Consider the following 16761-nt stretch of genomic DNA (forward strand, 5'->3'; position numbering starts at 1 on the left):
TTGCTGTTACTATCCCTTAAAAGTACTGTTTAAATGCTTATGATGCATTTTAGAGTATGTAAATGATTTCCTAAGTATTTTCCCAGGATACTTCAGATTGTTTGAAACTATAGTTAAGTTCTTCTATATACAAATATCATTTATTTTAATTTTAATTGTCAGAAGTTTTACCAAAATTAATTTTTAGACTTTAATCAGGAGGAAGTTAAGGGACTATGTGTGTGTGTGTGTGTGTGTCTGTATATCTTTATCTTTGTTTTCATTTTCTGCTGGTGTCCAGAGTTCACATTGGCCCTTGCTTTAATTACCCTCAGCAGCCGTGCCTCCTTAGAGGCAGAACTTCCTAAATCTCCATTCACTTAGAGCTTAATGTGACAGCTGGCTTGGTGGTCCCACCTGTATATTCTCCATTCCTCTTCCCCTGTCACTGCCTCCTTCCACACAGGTGCTCATCTGGAAAGGTGGATGATTGTTTCTTCCTTGGGGCTGCTGCTGAGGAGGGAGGCAGCTCCACAGGTAAGAAGATGATTGGATGGTTTTGGTATTGCTTTATTTTGCAGAATAATTGGCAATATGAGATAGTTTGTCTTAAGTTGCTTAGATAACAGAAGGTTAATTGTATTTAATCTTTTTACTAACCCCACTACATTTACCTTAAGTATACGCTTTTCTAAGTACATTAAAGGTGTCTTAACTTGAGCTATTGATTTATCTCTATCCTATTAAATACTGTGGTTTCCAAGTTTTGTTGTATGTTCTTTAAAAAATACTGATAGAGGAAGGAAATCAAGATTGACTTTTCACTTTGAAACATGCATTTTCTCCATATTTGTAATAAAGCTCACCTTGTACATGATGACTGATTATTTTATAGTATCATGGTTATAAATTACTTAGATGGCCTTAGAGCCTCTACCAACATTGTATATTTGATGATATGAAGATGTGAACAGTAATGGTGTATAGCATAGTATACCTTAAATCAAAGTCCCTGAACCTAATTTGTGGCATGCAGAAAGTACAGACAGTTACTAAGCTTTTAAACTGTTAATTTTAAGAATATGAGCCATAAAGAAATGAAATAAATGAAAACAAATTACCTAAAGTCTTCTTTTTACTTAGCAAATTTTCTTTTCTTTCCATAAAATTTCTCCTTTAAAATGTTTGCATTTTAGAGAAACTTTACATTCCTTTGATTTTTACCACAGATAATAAAAATTGTGAGGTATTGTTTCTAAAATAGACAGACCAATCAAACCCAGTTATGCATGAGCACTTAGTATAAGATAAAGGTGACATTTCAAATCTGAGAAAAAAGGGAGTTAGAATAATGAACAATTATTTGGAAAAAAGTAAAATTAATGAACAGTGTGTACCAAATTCAACTCTAGAAGACTTAAGTGTGTAAAAAAAAAAAAAAAAAGAATTAAAGTACTAGCATATAGTATAGTTGAACATTTGTATATAGTTGGAGGAGAACTTTTTGTGTGTGTGTGTGTTATGTTAGTCACCATACAGTACATCATTAATTTTTGATGTAGTGTTCCAAGATTCATTGTTTACATGTCTCACCCAGTGCTCCGTGCAATACATGCCCTCCTTAATACCTACCACCAGGCTCTCGCATCCCACCCATTCCCCTCCCCTCTAAAACCCTCAGTTTGTTTCTGAGTCTACAGTCTCTCATGGTTAACAGTCAAGCCACAAATCATGAAATGAAAAACAGATCAGTCTTCTTATATCAATTTTTAAACATCTCTTCTACGAAGTTAAAGGCAAAGAACAAACCTTAATGAGAAATTTTTGAGACACGTAAGACAAAAAAAGAACCTTTAAAAATTCCTATGAAAATAATGAGAATCTAATAGAAAAAAAGTTTTGAGTTACCTTGGATAGTTCCTGACAGAATAAAATAAAAATGACAATAAAGTTACTTAATAGCTCATCTTCACTAGCAGTAAAGAATAATTAAAATAATTAAATTGAATTAAACTAACACTGAGGTAAAAAATATATATATATATTAGTTTGGTTGACATGTAAAAGACTGATGATAATATATAGGTATTGAAGAAGATATGGGAAAATGTCTCTCCTAACACTGCCTGGAGTGTAAATTGACTTTAACTTTTCTAAAGGGCAGTGTGTTACCCAATACTTATTGATCCAATAGTTCCAGTGTTAGGAATTTATTCTAAAAGAACAATTCAATAATTGTATTTCTTAGAATGAAAAATTGAAAATAATTTGTCTCTTCATTAGGAGTTGGTAAATTAAGTTATGCTATAACCATTCAAAATGATAATATAATTGATGAAAGTAGTAATGGCTAATGCATATAGCATTATATAACACATACAGCTAACACTTTATTGTGGGTCAGGTACTATTCTAAGCACTTCATGTATTCATTGACAAGGAAAGGAATATATATTCTTAAGTAAAAATATCAAGTCTTTTTTGTTTAAAAAACAAATGCATAAATATGTATATAAAGAGGGACATTCAGTCACATTTATATATGTTTGTGGGTGGTGTATGTCTGTACGTGTGTGGGTAGGAAAAGAAAAACACCTCTTAGTAATTGTGCGCCAAACAGAGATCATTTCTTAATTGTGGAATTACTGGTAATATTTGTTTCTTTGTTTTCTTTATACTATCTGTGTTTTCTGAAATTTTACTGATTACCAATTAGTATGCTTTAGTGATATATTCAACAAATAATTTTTTAATAGAAGTATCACAGTACCCCGAAGTTACAGAATGCTTTTGGATTATAAGATTTCTTCCTTAAAACTATCTTAGATAACCAGAAGATTAAAAATGATATATTTCATTTTTGTTAGAATGAAAGAAAACTTGAAAAAGAAAAAAAGAGACAAAATATGGAGAAAGACAGTGATGGCGGCCCCCTGAATCATAAAGTGGAGCATGAGCAAATAGAGACACAGAGCCAGATCAGTGACAGTAGCCAAAAAAACAATGAGCTTGGAATAGTAGAAAATTATAAGGAGGCATTAACACAGCAGTTGGAGAATGAAGATGAGACAGACCAGCGATCATCAGAATCAGGTGATAAATCTAGTTATTAAAAATATATGTATTTATACATACACACACACATAATACTTACCAGTACATGTCTCATTTTTCATGATTATTTTCACCGAAAATGTACTATTATATTTTTTGTCTCTAGTTGTAGTATTTGTCATGGTTTTCTCATGGTTTTGAGTTTCTTGTTAGTGAATTTGCTAACTTTTGTTTTTATTCATTATGCCTTAAAATGTAGTCCTTTGTAATTTAAAAGAATTTCAACAGAAAATTCTATTTCCACTTTTATTTCATGAACTTGGAATATAGCATAGTCTCAGGAATCCTTGGAATGTATTTAACCTTGAAGATACTTTGATGGGGTTTTTTTGAGTGGGGTATTTTAAACTTTGTAATGCTACAGTCAGCATCATTTCTTTTATTGACTTGTTATTTCTGCAGAATACAGACATACTCAGTTGAACATTTTTAAAGTCAGTAGCCATTTTCCTCTTATTTTAATATAAAAATCTTCAATTCATAATTGCTTTTCTTTTTCTAAGTGGCTATGTGATTTAACAGATTCCTGTCTTTGGTATCATAGAGAGAATCAGACCACTTGAGATAGAATCAGGGAATTTGTTATATTACACACTGTATTGTTTTTAATCTTACTTTCCTCATCTCTAAAAGGGAGATTTAGCATCATTTTCCCCCCCCACAAGGTTTTAAGGTTACTTAAAATAAAAATAACCCTATAGTGTTCCTAGGACAGAGCCTGACACATGACCCAATGATCATTACTTCCTTATGACTTTTAGTTAGCAGTATAGTTTCATTATATGTAAGAATTTTTGTACAATGTCAGGAAGGTTATGAAAATAAGATCATAATCCCTGAGGTTCAGTTTAGCTAACGGATATTTTGCTGTATAAAAAATTAGATTTGAAAGTTATACCTTTTATAAATTAGGAAGGTAGGACAGCCATATTCTTACCCATGTAGTTCTGTTAACAGAGTTAAACAGAAAGTAGATTTCAAGTGGCCTCTCAATATATTGAAAGAACTTTTGAACACTAATACTCTTTGTTAAAGAGCAGAAGATTTGGCAGATTATTTGAAAGTATAGCATGGGAAGATTTAAGATAGTCAATCATATAACTATAGTAATAATATATTTTATGCTATAGAATATAGCTTCAGATTTATTATTTAATGCAGGATTATGTTATTTAACATAACAATCCTACGGTATATTATTCCCATTATTTTGAATAGGAAATCAGGGACTTGGAGAGGTTGAGTTATTTGGTTAAGATCATACATCTCATCTGTGGCTGGGCTGAGAGCCTGCTTCATACCATCTGCCCGTTATCCTGTGCTCTTCGTGACCCTGAACTATTCCCATCTTGAAATACTGCATGGTTCTGGACTCTTTCCTTTTTCTTAGCTGTTAAACTTAGGGTTTAATTGTAAAGTGATGTCTTTGTTTTTCTCTGGAGTAAAATGTCTCAAATGACACAAGTAATTTATTTAGAAAAATGATGTCTTTCTAAACATGTTTATATTTCTCACTGCTTTGTAGATTTCATAGATGTTGGCTATTTCTCATATAACAGATAATTCACATTTTACTAACTGTATTACATAATATGTAAATTAAGCAGCTGGGATTGTCCATTAAAATATTTCAATAATTTTAGTGTTTGGTTACTTAACTATTATGCCTTACCAGTTTTCATTGTTAAAATTTGCATGTTAATGACATAAATATCCTTAAATTGTTTGTAAGTACTTAAGTGAGAATCTGTAGTTTATTTTTTAGAAAGAACACAGATTCAATTCTGCAGTTTCTAATACTGTGATTTTGCATAACTTATCTGGGTTTATTTCAATGGGTAACATATTTAAATTTGATTGGGGTCTTTTTTCACATTTCAAAGAATTATTTTTGAACTGTTTATACCTGGAATCAATTCCATATATTCTACTGAGAGAAATCAACATCTCTGTCCTTTCTCTGGGATAGTCTTAATTTCATGAACATCCCTGCAATTAAACAATTATATTTACTTGATATGACATTTGGAAAAAATGTAAGTTACTTTTGGAACGGCGAACTTTTTTTGTATTTTAATAACTCATAAAACTTAAAATACAGGCTTTTTGCTGTTTGTATCATATTAATTATTCAATAAGTAATCATTTTAAAAAATTTACTCTTAGTAAAGGCAGATTTACATTTCATTACTGCTAATAACTTCCAAAGTTGAAGATGTAGTTTTCTAGTAAGGATAATATGAATAGAAATTCTAGGTCCATTCTTTTTCTTATAGAAGTTTATGTTTTCTCAGAGGCATATAGTTTCATGTTTATATTCTTTTAGATAACAGTAAAAAGAAAACTAAGAAACTAAGAATAAAAAGGAGTCACCGTGTAGAGCCTGTTAATACAGATGACTCTGCTCCTAAGAGTCCAACACCACCCCCACCTCCTCCTCCTGGTGAGTAAATTGATATTGATACTAAATTTAGGAATACTGCTTTAAACAGTAAGGAAAAATAAAGAAATTTTTTGGTTTTATTCAATATGTTTACTCGTGAATTTATGATAAAGGAAGTTTTCTATGTTACTTCGTTCAAAATTTATTGTAAGTATATATTTCCTTTTTTTAATCAGAAAAAAAGTGTTTTCTAAAGTAGGAAATAGTGTGTAAAATTAATAAGAACACTTTACCCAACCACTTCCTAGAATGGATTCAAGTCCTACTTGAAATATCAGTCCCCAAATTGCTAAAAGGAATTTAAATTTAATGAATGGATGGCTAATGGAAGTTTTTAAAAAGTTAGATCTTTCATGCTGAAAGTTATCATTTGAAAGCAAGATGTGTGAATTTTTCCAATATATTTCCAACATACATACTGACTTTCTAAATTGTCCTGAGGATTAAAAGGAATATTGCATGTAAAACACTGGTATGTGCTAACTGCGTGGTGATTGTGAGAAATTTCTCAGTACTAGGCACAATACCTAACACACCATAGGTGCTCAATAAATATCTAAATGTATATGTTTATAGTGTCCTTTTAACCCTATTAGAAGGCTTTAGGTGGTAACATTTTAAGACTCGTTTCTAATGTTTCATTTATTAGTAAATAATGATCATAATCCCTTTGCTAGGGCTTGGAATAGTAGCCTACGGTAATTTTTGATGGTGGTGAAGATGCTTATATTTTTGACTAAAGATAAGTAAAAACTTAAAGTAGATGTTACCGGCCTATAATTACACTTCTAATTAAAAACTATTTCAAATAATACTGTGTCATTCAATATACATATATGACTTGACATCGAATATTATTATATTCCTGTCAAGGGATGGATCCTCTCAACAGACCTAAAGAGACATTGTTTAACAGTGTTTTAAAATCTTTTTCTCTTTCCTTAGTTGGCTGGGGAACCCCCAAAGTCACTAGACTTCCAAAACTTGAGCTTCTTGGTGAAACACGTCATAATGGTAATGCAAAAGGATCAGTTTTCAAGTATACGTATTACATCCACTTTTCTTTACCTCACTACTTCAACAAATTTTTATTTTTGGAAGGCTTTCAAGTTCACAACCATCCTTTTTCATTATACTTCACTTTTTTCATTTTATTTAATTTTTTTATTCTTTAGTGCCTTTTGCCTCCATATAATTTGTTTACCTTGGAATACAGATGTAAAAATAATCATAGTTCATGTTTATCCACTATATGTAAAGTGGTATGATAAGTGAACAGTTACAAAGAGACATACAATTATATATAGTGTTAAAAACAGCATTGTCCTATATGTGCTCAGTATACTCTGTGATAATGTCACATTAATGGTTTTTTCTCTGTTTCTAATGAGACCCAGCTACTGAATATTAAAGTCAAGTAAAGATTAACACAATTTGTAAAATCAGAGACTAAACTAACAAACCAAATAAGGTCCAGCAAAATTGAAAGTTAGTAAAGGCTTATAGACTCAAGAAAATAGTTTTCTTTGGATTAAATTAACATAAGGTATAATCTCGTGAATATATGGCATTAGAATTCCATAAGTGGAAAACTAGAGAAGGGACAGTTGGGTATAGAGAACTGCCTGATACAGCCGACTGAAGTTCTGATTTCAGACCATCAGCTCAGGCTTTTTTTTTTTTTTTTTAAGATTTTATTTATTTATTTGACAGACAGAGATCACAAGTAGTCAGAGAGGCAGGCAGAGAGAGGAGGAAGCAAATATCTTCTCCCATTCTGTCAGTTGTCTTTTGATTTTGTTAACTGTTTCCTTTGCTGTGCAAAAGCTTTTGATCTTGATGAAATCCCAATAGTTCATTTTTGCCCTTGCTTCCCTTGCCTTTGGCGATGTTCCTAGGAAGATGTTGCTGCAACTGAGGTCAAAGAGGTTGCTGCCTGTGTTCTCCTCAAGGATGTTGATGGATTCCTTTCTCACATTGAGGTCCTTCATCCATTTTGAGTCCATTTTTGTGTATGGTATAAGGAAATGGTCCAATTTCATTTTTCTGCATGTGGCTGTCCAATTTTCCCAACACCATTTATTGAAGAGGCTGTCTTTTTTCCATTGGATATTCTTTCCTGCTTTGTTGATTAGTTGACCAGGGAGTTGAGGGTCTATTTCTGGGCTCTCTATTCTGTTCCATTGACCTGTGTGTCTGTTTTTGTGCCAGTACCATGCTGTCTTGATGATGACAGCTTTGTAATCGAGCTTGATGTCCAGAATTGTGATGCCACCAACTTTGGCTTTTTCAATATCCCTTTGGCTATTCGAGGTCTTTTCTAATTCCATATAAATTTTAGAATTATTTGTTCCATTTCTTTGAAAAAAAATGGGTTGTACTTTGATAGGAATTGCATTAAATGTGTAGATTGCTTTAGGTAGCATAGACATTTTCACAATATTTATTCTTCCAATCCAGGAGCATAGAACATTTTTCCATTTCTTTGTGTCTTCCTCGATTTCTTTCATGAGTATTTTATAGTTTTCTGAGTATAGATTCTGTGCCTCTTTGGTTAGGTTAATTCCTAGGTATATTATGGTTTTGGGTGCAATTGTAAATGGGATTGACTCCTTAATATCTCTTTCTTCTGTCTTGTTGTTGGTGTAGAGAAATGCAACTGATTTCTGTGCATTGATTTTATATCCTGACACTTTACTGAATTCCTGTACAACTTCTAGCAGTTTTGGAGTGGAGTCTTTTGGGTTTTCCACATATTAGTATCATATCATCTGCGAAGAGTGATAATTTGACTTCTTCTTTGCCGATTTGGATACCTTTAATTTCCTTTTGTTGTCTGATTGCTGAGGCTAGGACCTCTAGTACTATGTTGAATAGCACTGTGATAATGGACATCCCTGCCGTGTTCCTGACCTTCGTGGAAAAGCTTTCAGTTTTTCTCCATTGAGAATGATATTTGCGGTGGGTTTTTCATAGATGGCTTTAATAATATTGAGGTATGTGCCCTCTATCCCTACACTTTGAAGAGTTTTGATCAGGAAGGGATGCTGTACTTTGTCAAATGCTTTTTCAGCATCTATTGAGAGTATCATATGGTTCTTGTTCTTTCTTTTATTGATGTGTTGTATTACATTGATTGATTTGCGGATGTTGAACCAACCTTGTAGCCCTGGAATAAATCCCACTTGGTTGTGGTGAATAATCCTTTTAATGTACTGTTGAATGCTATTGGCTAGTATTTGGGGGAGAATTTTCACATCTGTGTTCATCAAGGATATTGGTCTATAGCTCTCTTTTTTGATGGGATCGTTGTCTGGTTTTGGGATCAAGGTGATGCTGGCCTCATAAAATGAGTTTGGAAGTTTTCCTTCTATTTTTATTTTTTGGAACAGTTTCAGGAGGATAGGAATTAGTTCTTTAAATGTTTGGTAGAATTCCCCCGGGAAGCCGTCTGGCCCTGGGCTTTTGTTTGTTTGGAGATTTTTAATGACTGTTTCAATCTCCTTACTGGTTATGGGTCAGTTCAGGCTTTCTATTTCTTCCTGGTTCAGTTATGGTAGTTTATATGTTTCTAGGAATGCATCCATTTCTTCCAGATTGTCAAATTTGTTGGCATAGAGGTGTTCATAATATGTTCTTATAATAGTTTTTATTTCTTTGGTGTTGTGATCTCTCCTCTTTCATTCATGATTTTATTTATTTGTGTCCTTTCTCTTTTCTTTTTGCTAAGTCTGGCCAGGGGTTTATCAATTTTATTAATTCTTTCAACGAACCAGCTCCTAGTTTTGTTGATTTGTTCTATTGTTTTTTTGGTTTCTATTTCATTGATTTCTGCTCTGATCTTTATGATTTCTTTCTCCTGCTGGGTTTAAGGTTTCTTTCTTGTTCTTTCTCCAGCACCTTTAGGTGTAGGGTTAGGTTGTGTACCTGAGACCTTTCTTGTTTCTTAAGAAAGGCTTGTACCACTATATATTTTCCTCTCAGGACTGCCTTTTTGTGTCCCACAGATTTTGAACCATTGTGTTTTCATTATCATTTGTTTCCATGAATTTTTTAAATTCTTTTTTAATTTCCTGGTTGACCCATTCATTCTTTAAAAGGATGCTGTTTAGTCTCCATGTATTTGGGTTCTTTCCAAATTTCCTCTTGTGATTGAGTTCTAGCTTCAGAGCATTGTGTTCTGAAAATATGCAGGGAATGATCCCAATCTTTTGATACCAGTTGAGACCTGATTAAGGACCGAGGATGTGATCTATTCTGTAGAATGTTCCATGTGCACTAAAGAAGAATGTGTATTCTGTTGCTTTGGGATGAAATGTTCTAAATATATTTGTGATGTCCATCTGGTCCACTGTGTCATTTAAGTCCTTTATTTCCTTGTTGATCTTTTGCTTGGATGATCTGTCCACTTCAGTGAGGGGAGTGTTAAAGTCCCCTACTATTATTGTATTATTGTTGTTGTGTTTCTTTGATTTTGTTATTAATTGGTTTATATAGTTGGCTGCTCCTACGTTGGGGGCATAGATATTTAAAATTGTTAGATCTTCTTGTTGGACAGACCCTTTGAGTATGATATAGTGTCCTTCCTCATCTTTTATTATAGTCTTTGGCTTAAAATCTAATTGATCTGATTTAAGGATGGCCATTCCTGCTTTCTTCTAATGTCCATTAGCATTTTAAAATGCTTTCCACCTCCTCACTTTAAATCTGAAGGTGTCTTCGGATTTAAAATTAGTTTTTTGTAGGCAACATATAGATGGGTTTTGTTTTTTTTATCCATTCTGATACCCTGTGTCTTTTGATTGGGGCATTTAGCCCATTATCATTCACGTTAACTATTGAAATATATGAATTTAGTGCCATTGTATTGCCTGTAAGGTGACTGTGACTGTATCTGGTCTCTGTTCCTTTCTGATCTACTACTTTTAGGCTCTCTCTTTGCTTAGAGGACCCCTTTCAATATTTCCTGTAGTGCTGGTTTGGTGTTTGCAAATTCTTTTAGTTTTTGTTTGTCCTGGGAGCTTTTAATCTCTCCTTCTATTTTCAATGATAGCCTAGCTGGATATAGTATTCTTGGCTGCATGTTTTTCTCATTTAGTGCTCTGAATATATCATGCCATCTCTTTCTGGCCTGCTAGGTCTCTGTGGATAAGTCTGCTGCCAGTCTAATATTTTTACCATTGTATGTTACAGACTTCTTTTCCCAGACTGCTTTCAGGATTTTCTCCTTGTCAGTAAGACTTGTAAATTTTACTATTAGGTGATGGGGTGTGGGCCTATTATTAATTTTGAGGGGCGTTCTCTGAACCTCCTGAATTTTGATGCTTGTTCCCTTTGCCATATTGGGGAAATTCTCCCCAATAATTCTTTCCAGTATACCTTCTGCTCCCCTCTCTCTTTCTTCTTCTTCTGGAATCCCAATTATTCTAATGTTGTTTCATCTTATGGTGTTACTTATCTCTCAAATTCTCCCCTTGTGGTCCAGTAGCTGTTTGTCCCTCTTTTGCTCAGCTTCTTTATTCTCTGTCATTTGGTCTTCTGTATCGCTAATTCTTTCTTCTACCTCATTTATCCTAGCAGTGAGAGCCTCCATTTTTGATTGCACCTCATTAATAGCTTTTTTGATTTCAATTTGGTTAGATTTTAGTTCTTTTATTTCTCCAGAAAGGGCTTTTATATCTCCCGAGAGTGTTTCTCTAATATCTTCCATGCCTTTTTGGAGCCCGGCTAGAACCTTCAGAATTGTCATTCTGAACTCTAGATCTGACATATTACCAGCGTCTGTATTGATTAGGTCCCTAGCCTTCGGTACTGCTTCTTGTTCTTTTTTTTGTGGTGAATTTTTCCGCCTTGTCATTTTGTCCAGATAAGAGTATATGAAAAAGCAAGTAAAATACTAAAAGGGTGGCAACAACCCCAGGAAAATACGCTTTAACCAAATCAGAGGAGATCCCAAATCATGAGTGGGGAGAAAGGGGATAAAAAGAGGTTCAGAAAGAAAGAAAGCAAAAAAAAGAAAAAAAAAAGGGGAAAAGAAAAGAATTAAAAAAAAGAAAACGAATGAAGAAAAGTATAAAAAAGAAAAATATATATATTAGATAAACTAATTAAAAAACATTAAAAAAGAAAAAGGTAAAAGTAAAAAACTTTTAGCAGAAGAAGAGGAAAAAAAAAATGAAAAAGAAAAAAAATTAAATTAACTGCAAGACTAAAGAATCTCAGGGAGAAAGCCATGCGTTCCGTGCTTTGCTTTCTCCTCCTCTGGAATTCTGCTGCTCTCCTTGGTATTGAAACTGCACTCCTTGGTAGGTGAACTTGGTCTTGGCTTGGATTTCTTGTTGACCTTCTGGGGGAGGGGCCTGGTGTAGTGATTCTCAAGTGTCTTTGCCCCAGGCGGAATTGCAATGCCTTTACCAGGGGCTGGGCTGAGTACTCCGCTTGGGTTTGCTTTCAGGAGGTTTTGTTCCCTGAGCGCTTTCCGTAGAGTTCCGGAGGAAAGGAATACAAATGGCGGCCTCCTGGTCTCCAGCCTGGAGGTGCCGAGAGTCCGGGGGCCCCACTCCTCAGTGCTCCCTCAGAGAACAGCACCCAGTAACTCCCGTCTGCCTGACCTCCGGCCGTGCTCTGAGCTCACCAAGCCTGCGTCCAGTTCAAGGTAACTCCGAGCTGGGAGCTCACTGTCAGCTCTTTCTCTGTAGCCGGCTTCCCCTTCCCAATACTCTCAAGCTCTGCGACACTCAGACACCCCCGATCTGTGACCCTGCGGGACCTGAGGCCACGCTGACCCCGCCTGGGCTTCGCCCCGGTTTAGCCTCTGGAGCAATGTCCCTCAGCGGAATAGACTTTTAAAAGTCCTGATTTTGTGCTCTGTTGCTCTGCCACTTGCCGGGAGCCAGCCCCTCCCCCCGGGGTCTCTCTTCCCGTTGTTTTGGATCACTTCTTTGCCAGTCCTACCTTTCAGAAAGTGGTTGCTTTTCTGTTTCTAGAATTGCTATTCTTCTTCTCTTCGATCTGCCGATGGATTAGCAGGTGTTTGCAATCTTTGGATAAGCTATCTAGCTGATCTCCTGTTAGCTGAAGTAGTCTCAGCCTGCTACTTCTCTGCCATCTTGAGTCCTCCCCCTCTTCCCATAAATTTTTAGTCAAAGTATACCTAACCTGGTTTTTTTTTTTTAAAAAAAAGTACAATCAACTCTGATTTCATTAATAGGGAAGAATGCAGGTATAATTAAAAATTCTAATAAAAAACCTTAAATTTATTTTTAGAGTTGTTCATGGGATCTTCAGTGGAGATGCTGATAGCCGCCAATTTTATAATTGCATCCTCCTCTTTTCTCTAATTTTATACACATTTCTTTGCATTTGTTGAAAGGCAAGTTAACAACAGATACAACAATTTTTTATAGTTATACTGATAATTTTTAAAGCAGATTCATGCCTTTTCTTTGCTAATAGACATTTGTTTTGATAGCAGTTTGATTTTACTTTTCTAATTATTGTCTGTAATACTTGTTCAGTGTAAAAGGTAAGACATGCATGGAGAAAGGAGACTTAAAAAGAGAATATGTTTACTATATAAACACTCTCAAGCCATACTTCATTAACATATTGTGTGTTATACATTATGAGAAATAGATCAAGGATTCTGTTAGCTAGAAATACCAAATGCACTAAACAAAAGAATATTTCTAATCTTAAACTGTGTATGCAGTTTTACTACCCTTCAATTTGGTGTTTAAAAAGTTTGAAGCTCTGGGCGCCTAGGTGGCTCAGTGGGTTAAGCCGCTGCCTTCGGCTCAGGTCATGATCTCAGGGTCCTGGGATCAAGTCCCGCATCGGGCTCTCTGCTCAGCGGGGAGCCTGCTTCCTCCTCTCTCTCTCTCTCTCTGCCTGCCTCTCTGCCTACTTGTGATCTCTCTCTGTCAAATAAATAAATAAATAAACCTTAAAAAAAGTTTGAAGCTCTTTGTAAAAATGTGTGTTAGCAATTAAGTTGATTTATTATCAGTTAGTGCCCAGTTATTATCCGTTGGGTACTAACATCGACTTATATCCCTTATAGTTAAGACAATATGAAACATACTTTGTATAGAATGATTTTATTTTCTGGCAAAGAAATAATACAGAATCCTTACCTCAAAAATAAAATAACTTCTTGGGAGGGAGAAAGATAATTCTTGCTGTGTGTATGTGATTTCTCTTTTTAGGAATATACTTTTAAATTCTAAAAGTATAACATATTAGGAAGTATACGCACCTTGGGTTAATTTTGAGTTCTGTTATGTATTAAAATTCTCATTAATTTTGATTTTAAGAAATTAGAAAAGTCATATTTAAAATTTGTCAAAATTGTTTTAATTTAAGTTATAACAATAGTATAGCAATAATATTAACTGTATACTCTGTGTTCCTGGCATATTGCTAAGCACTTCAGGTACATTAATTCATTTTATTTCTCCTAAAAGCCTTATAAGATGGGCAGGGATATCCCCATTTTGTACAGGAGGAACTTACACTCCAAGGTCACACAGCTACTAGGTAGCATTACCAAGATTTGAATGTAGGTGTGTCCAGCTTTGAAATCTATACCTTTAATTCATTTTGTTGCACTGTCACATCGAGACTTATGAGGGTATCCTTGCAGCTTACTAGTTGCTTGGAATTTATAGTTGCTTGAAAAGCCATTTTCTCCTAATACTTCTCTATATTTAAAGTAATTTTCTTGTAGACAGCCTATTGTTGGATCATGTTTTTTGATCTGCTCTGACAGTCTTTATCTTTTAGTTGTTGCAGTTGTACCACTGACTTTCAAAATGATTATTGGTATAGTTGGATTAATATCTAGCATATCTATTACTGTTTTCTATTTGTTGCCCTCATTCTTTGTTCCTATTTTTTTCTTCCATTCTTTTTCTCCCTTTGTGGCCTTTTTTTTTAAAAGATTTATTTAGAGAGTGAAAAGAGCGGGAATGGGGTGTGGAGAGGGGCAGAGGAAGAGAGAGAATCTCAGGCAAACTCCTCGTTATGGCAGAGCCTGTCCGGGGCTCCATCCCACAACTCTGAGATCATGACCTGAGCTGAAACCAAGAGTAGGACACTTAACCAACTGTCCCACCAAGGTGCCCCTGCCTTTTGTGGGTTTAATTGAGCACTTTCTATGTTTCCATTTTCTCTCCTTAGTGTATCAGTTAAACTAATTTTTTTGTTTTTACTTTTTTTTTATTGGCTACTCTAGAGTTTGCAGTATACATTTACATTAATCCAAGTTCACTTTCAAACAATACTATAGATTTAATGGGTAGTGCAAGGACCTAAAATAATCAAATAACCCTGATTCCTTTCTCTGTGTTCTTTGTGTCATTGCTGTCATTCATTTAACTTAATATATAAGCATGTATAAGTGAATATATGTATATATACATACATGCATAAGATTTATACCTACATATACATAATCAAAGTACATTGTTACTATTAGCATTTTTTAACCAACTTTTATCTTTTTGATCAATTAAGAAGAAAAATACGTTTTCATTTTACTTGTTTCTTCTTTGATACTTTTTCTTTCTTTACGTACATCTGAATTTCTGACCTTTATTATTTTCCTTCTCTCTAAAGAACTTTTAACATTCCTTGCAAGGCAGTTCTACTCACAATAAATTCCCTCAACTTGTGTTTGTCTGGAAAAGTGTATTTTTCCTTTACTTTTGAAGGACAGTTTTGCAGGGTATAGAATTCTAGATTGGTGTTTTGTTTTGTTTTATTTTGTTTTCTTTCTCTAAACACTTTAAATATTTCACTTTACTTTCTTCTTGCTTGCATGGCGTCTGAGGAAAAGCTGCATGTAATTCTTAGCTTTGAGCCTCTGTTGAAAAGGTGTTTTTCGCTCTCTAGCTTCTTTCAGGATTTTTCCTTTTCTTTGGTTTTCTGTAGATTGAAAATGACATGCCCAGATATGCATTTATCCTGCTCAGTGGTCTCTAGATACCTTGATCTGTGCCTTGATGTCTGACATTAACTTAGGGGAAATTCTTAGTCATTATTGATTCAAATATTGCTTCTATTCTTTTTTTCTCTTTCTTCTTCTGCTAATTGCATTAAAAATAAGGTATGACTTTTGTACTTGTCCCACAGTCCTTGGATATTCTTTTCTGTTTTTTCCCCCAGTCTTTGTTCTCTTTGCTTTTCAATTCGTGAGGATTTTATTGATCTATTCTCAAGCTCAGAAGTTCTTTCCTCAGTTGTGTCCCGTCTACTAATAAGCTCATCAAAGGCATTCTTCATTTCTGTAACAGTGATTTTTTTTTTTTTTTATCTCTGGCATTTTGTTGTTGTTGTTCTTTGTTTGGATTTCCATCTCTCTGCTTACATTGCTATGTGTTCTTGCATGCTGTCTACTTTATCCACTAAAGCCCTTAGCTTATTAATCATAGTTATTTTAAATTCCTGGCCTGATAATTCCAATATTCCTGCTATGTCTTTTTCTGATGATTGATCTGTCTCTTCACATTTTGGGTTTTTTGCCCTTTCTGGAATGCCTTGTTTTTGTTTTGTTTTGTTTTTGTCTGACATGGTGTATCAGGTGAAAGAAACTTTCTGAAGTTACTGAATTACTGAAATTGGCTTTCAGTAATATGGTGGTGATATGTGATAGAAAGAGAAGTGTTCTATATTTCTATAATGAGATCTCAGTCTTTTAGTGAGCCAGTCCCTCTGGACTCTGAATGTTACAAGAATTTCTCAGTTTTTTTCTTCCCCACTCGGTAGACAAAAATGGGTAGTGCCAGCTGGAATTGGTGGTCTTCTTCACCAGGTCAGTTAGGGTTTGATGATACTGCAGTAGTTTAAGCTCTAGTTAACTAGTTTTCCCTGAGGGGAGGCTGTGTGCCCCAAAACAGAGTGTTCTGGGGTATTTCAAAATGGTTTCTTTTTTTCCTTGCCTGACAGAAGTGGGAGGGGATTTTTCTTCAATATTTATTGTGGAAATTTGGTCATGTTTCTGGAGACAAATTTCACAATATCGTAGGAATCCTCATATGACTTAGTCTCCTTGGAGTTTTTAACTCTGAGATTTGTTCCTGCTAAGCCTCCAGCAATTCATCAAAGTTCAGGTTTTCCTAGCTGGGCACTTTTCCTTCCTTTGGCAGTTTCCATTCATGAATATATGCTCTGGTAAACTGAAACTCCCTATATTTGCCTGTCTGTCTCCATTTCTGGGTCAGTGG

The 16761-nt window shown here is 34.6% G+C and overlaps 1 protein-coding gene across 4 annotated transcripts in view; it reads left to right on the top strand.

Moving 5' to 3' along the window:
- ARL13B (ARF like GTPase 13B) overlaps positions 1–16761 on the top strand; it is a 70452-nt gene that overhangs the window by 50276 nt on the left and 3415 nt on the right. For 3 of the 4 annotated variants that reach the window (XM_082742408.1, XM_082742410.1, XM_082742407.1), the window contains 3 exons: positions 2847–3072; positions 5420–5536; positions 6482–6550. In XM_082742408.1, coding sequence (XP_082598534.1) covers positions 2847–3072; positions 5420–5536; positions 6482–6550 — 412 coding nt within the window. The remainder of the gene's footprint in view (positions 1–2846; positions 3073–5419; positions 5537–6481; positions 6551–16761) is intronic. The other variant, XM_082742409.1, reaches the window with a different exon arrangement.

Source organism: Mustela nivalis (assembly GCF_964662115.1).
Source record: "Mustela nivalis genome assembly, chromosome: 1".
NCBI classification, from domain to species: domain Eukaryota; kingdom Metazoa; phylum Chordata; class Mammalia; order Carnivora; family Mustelidae; genus Mustela; species Mustela nivalis.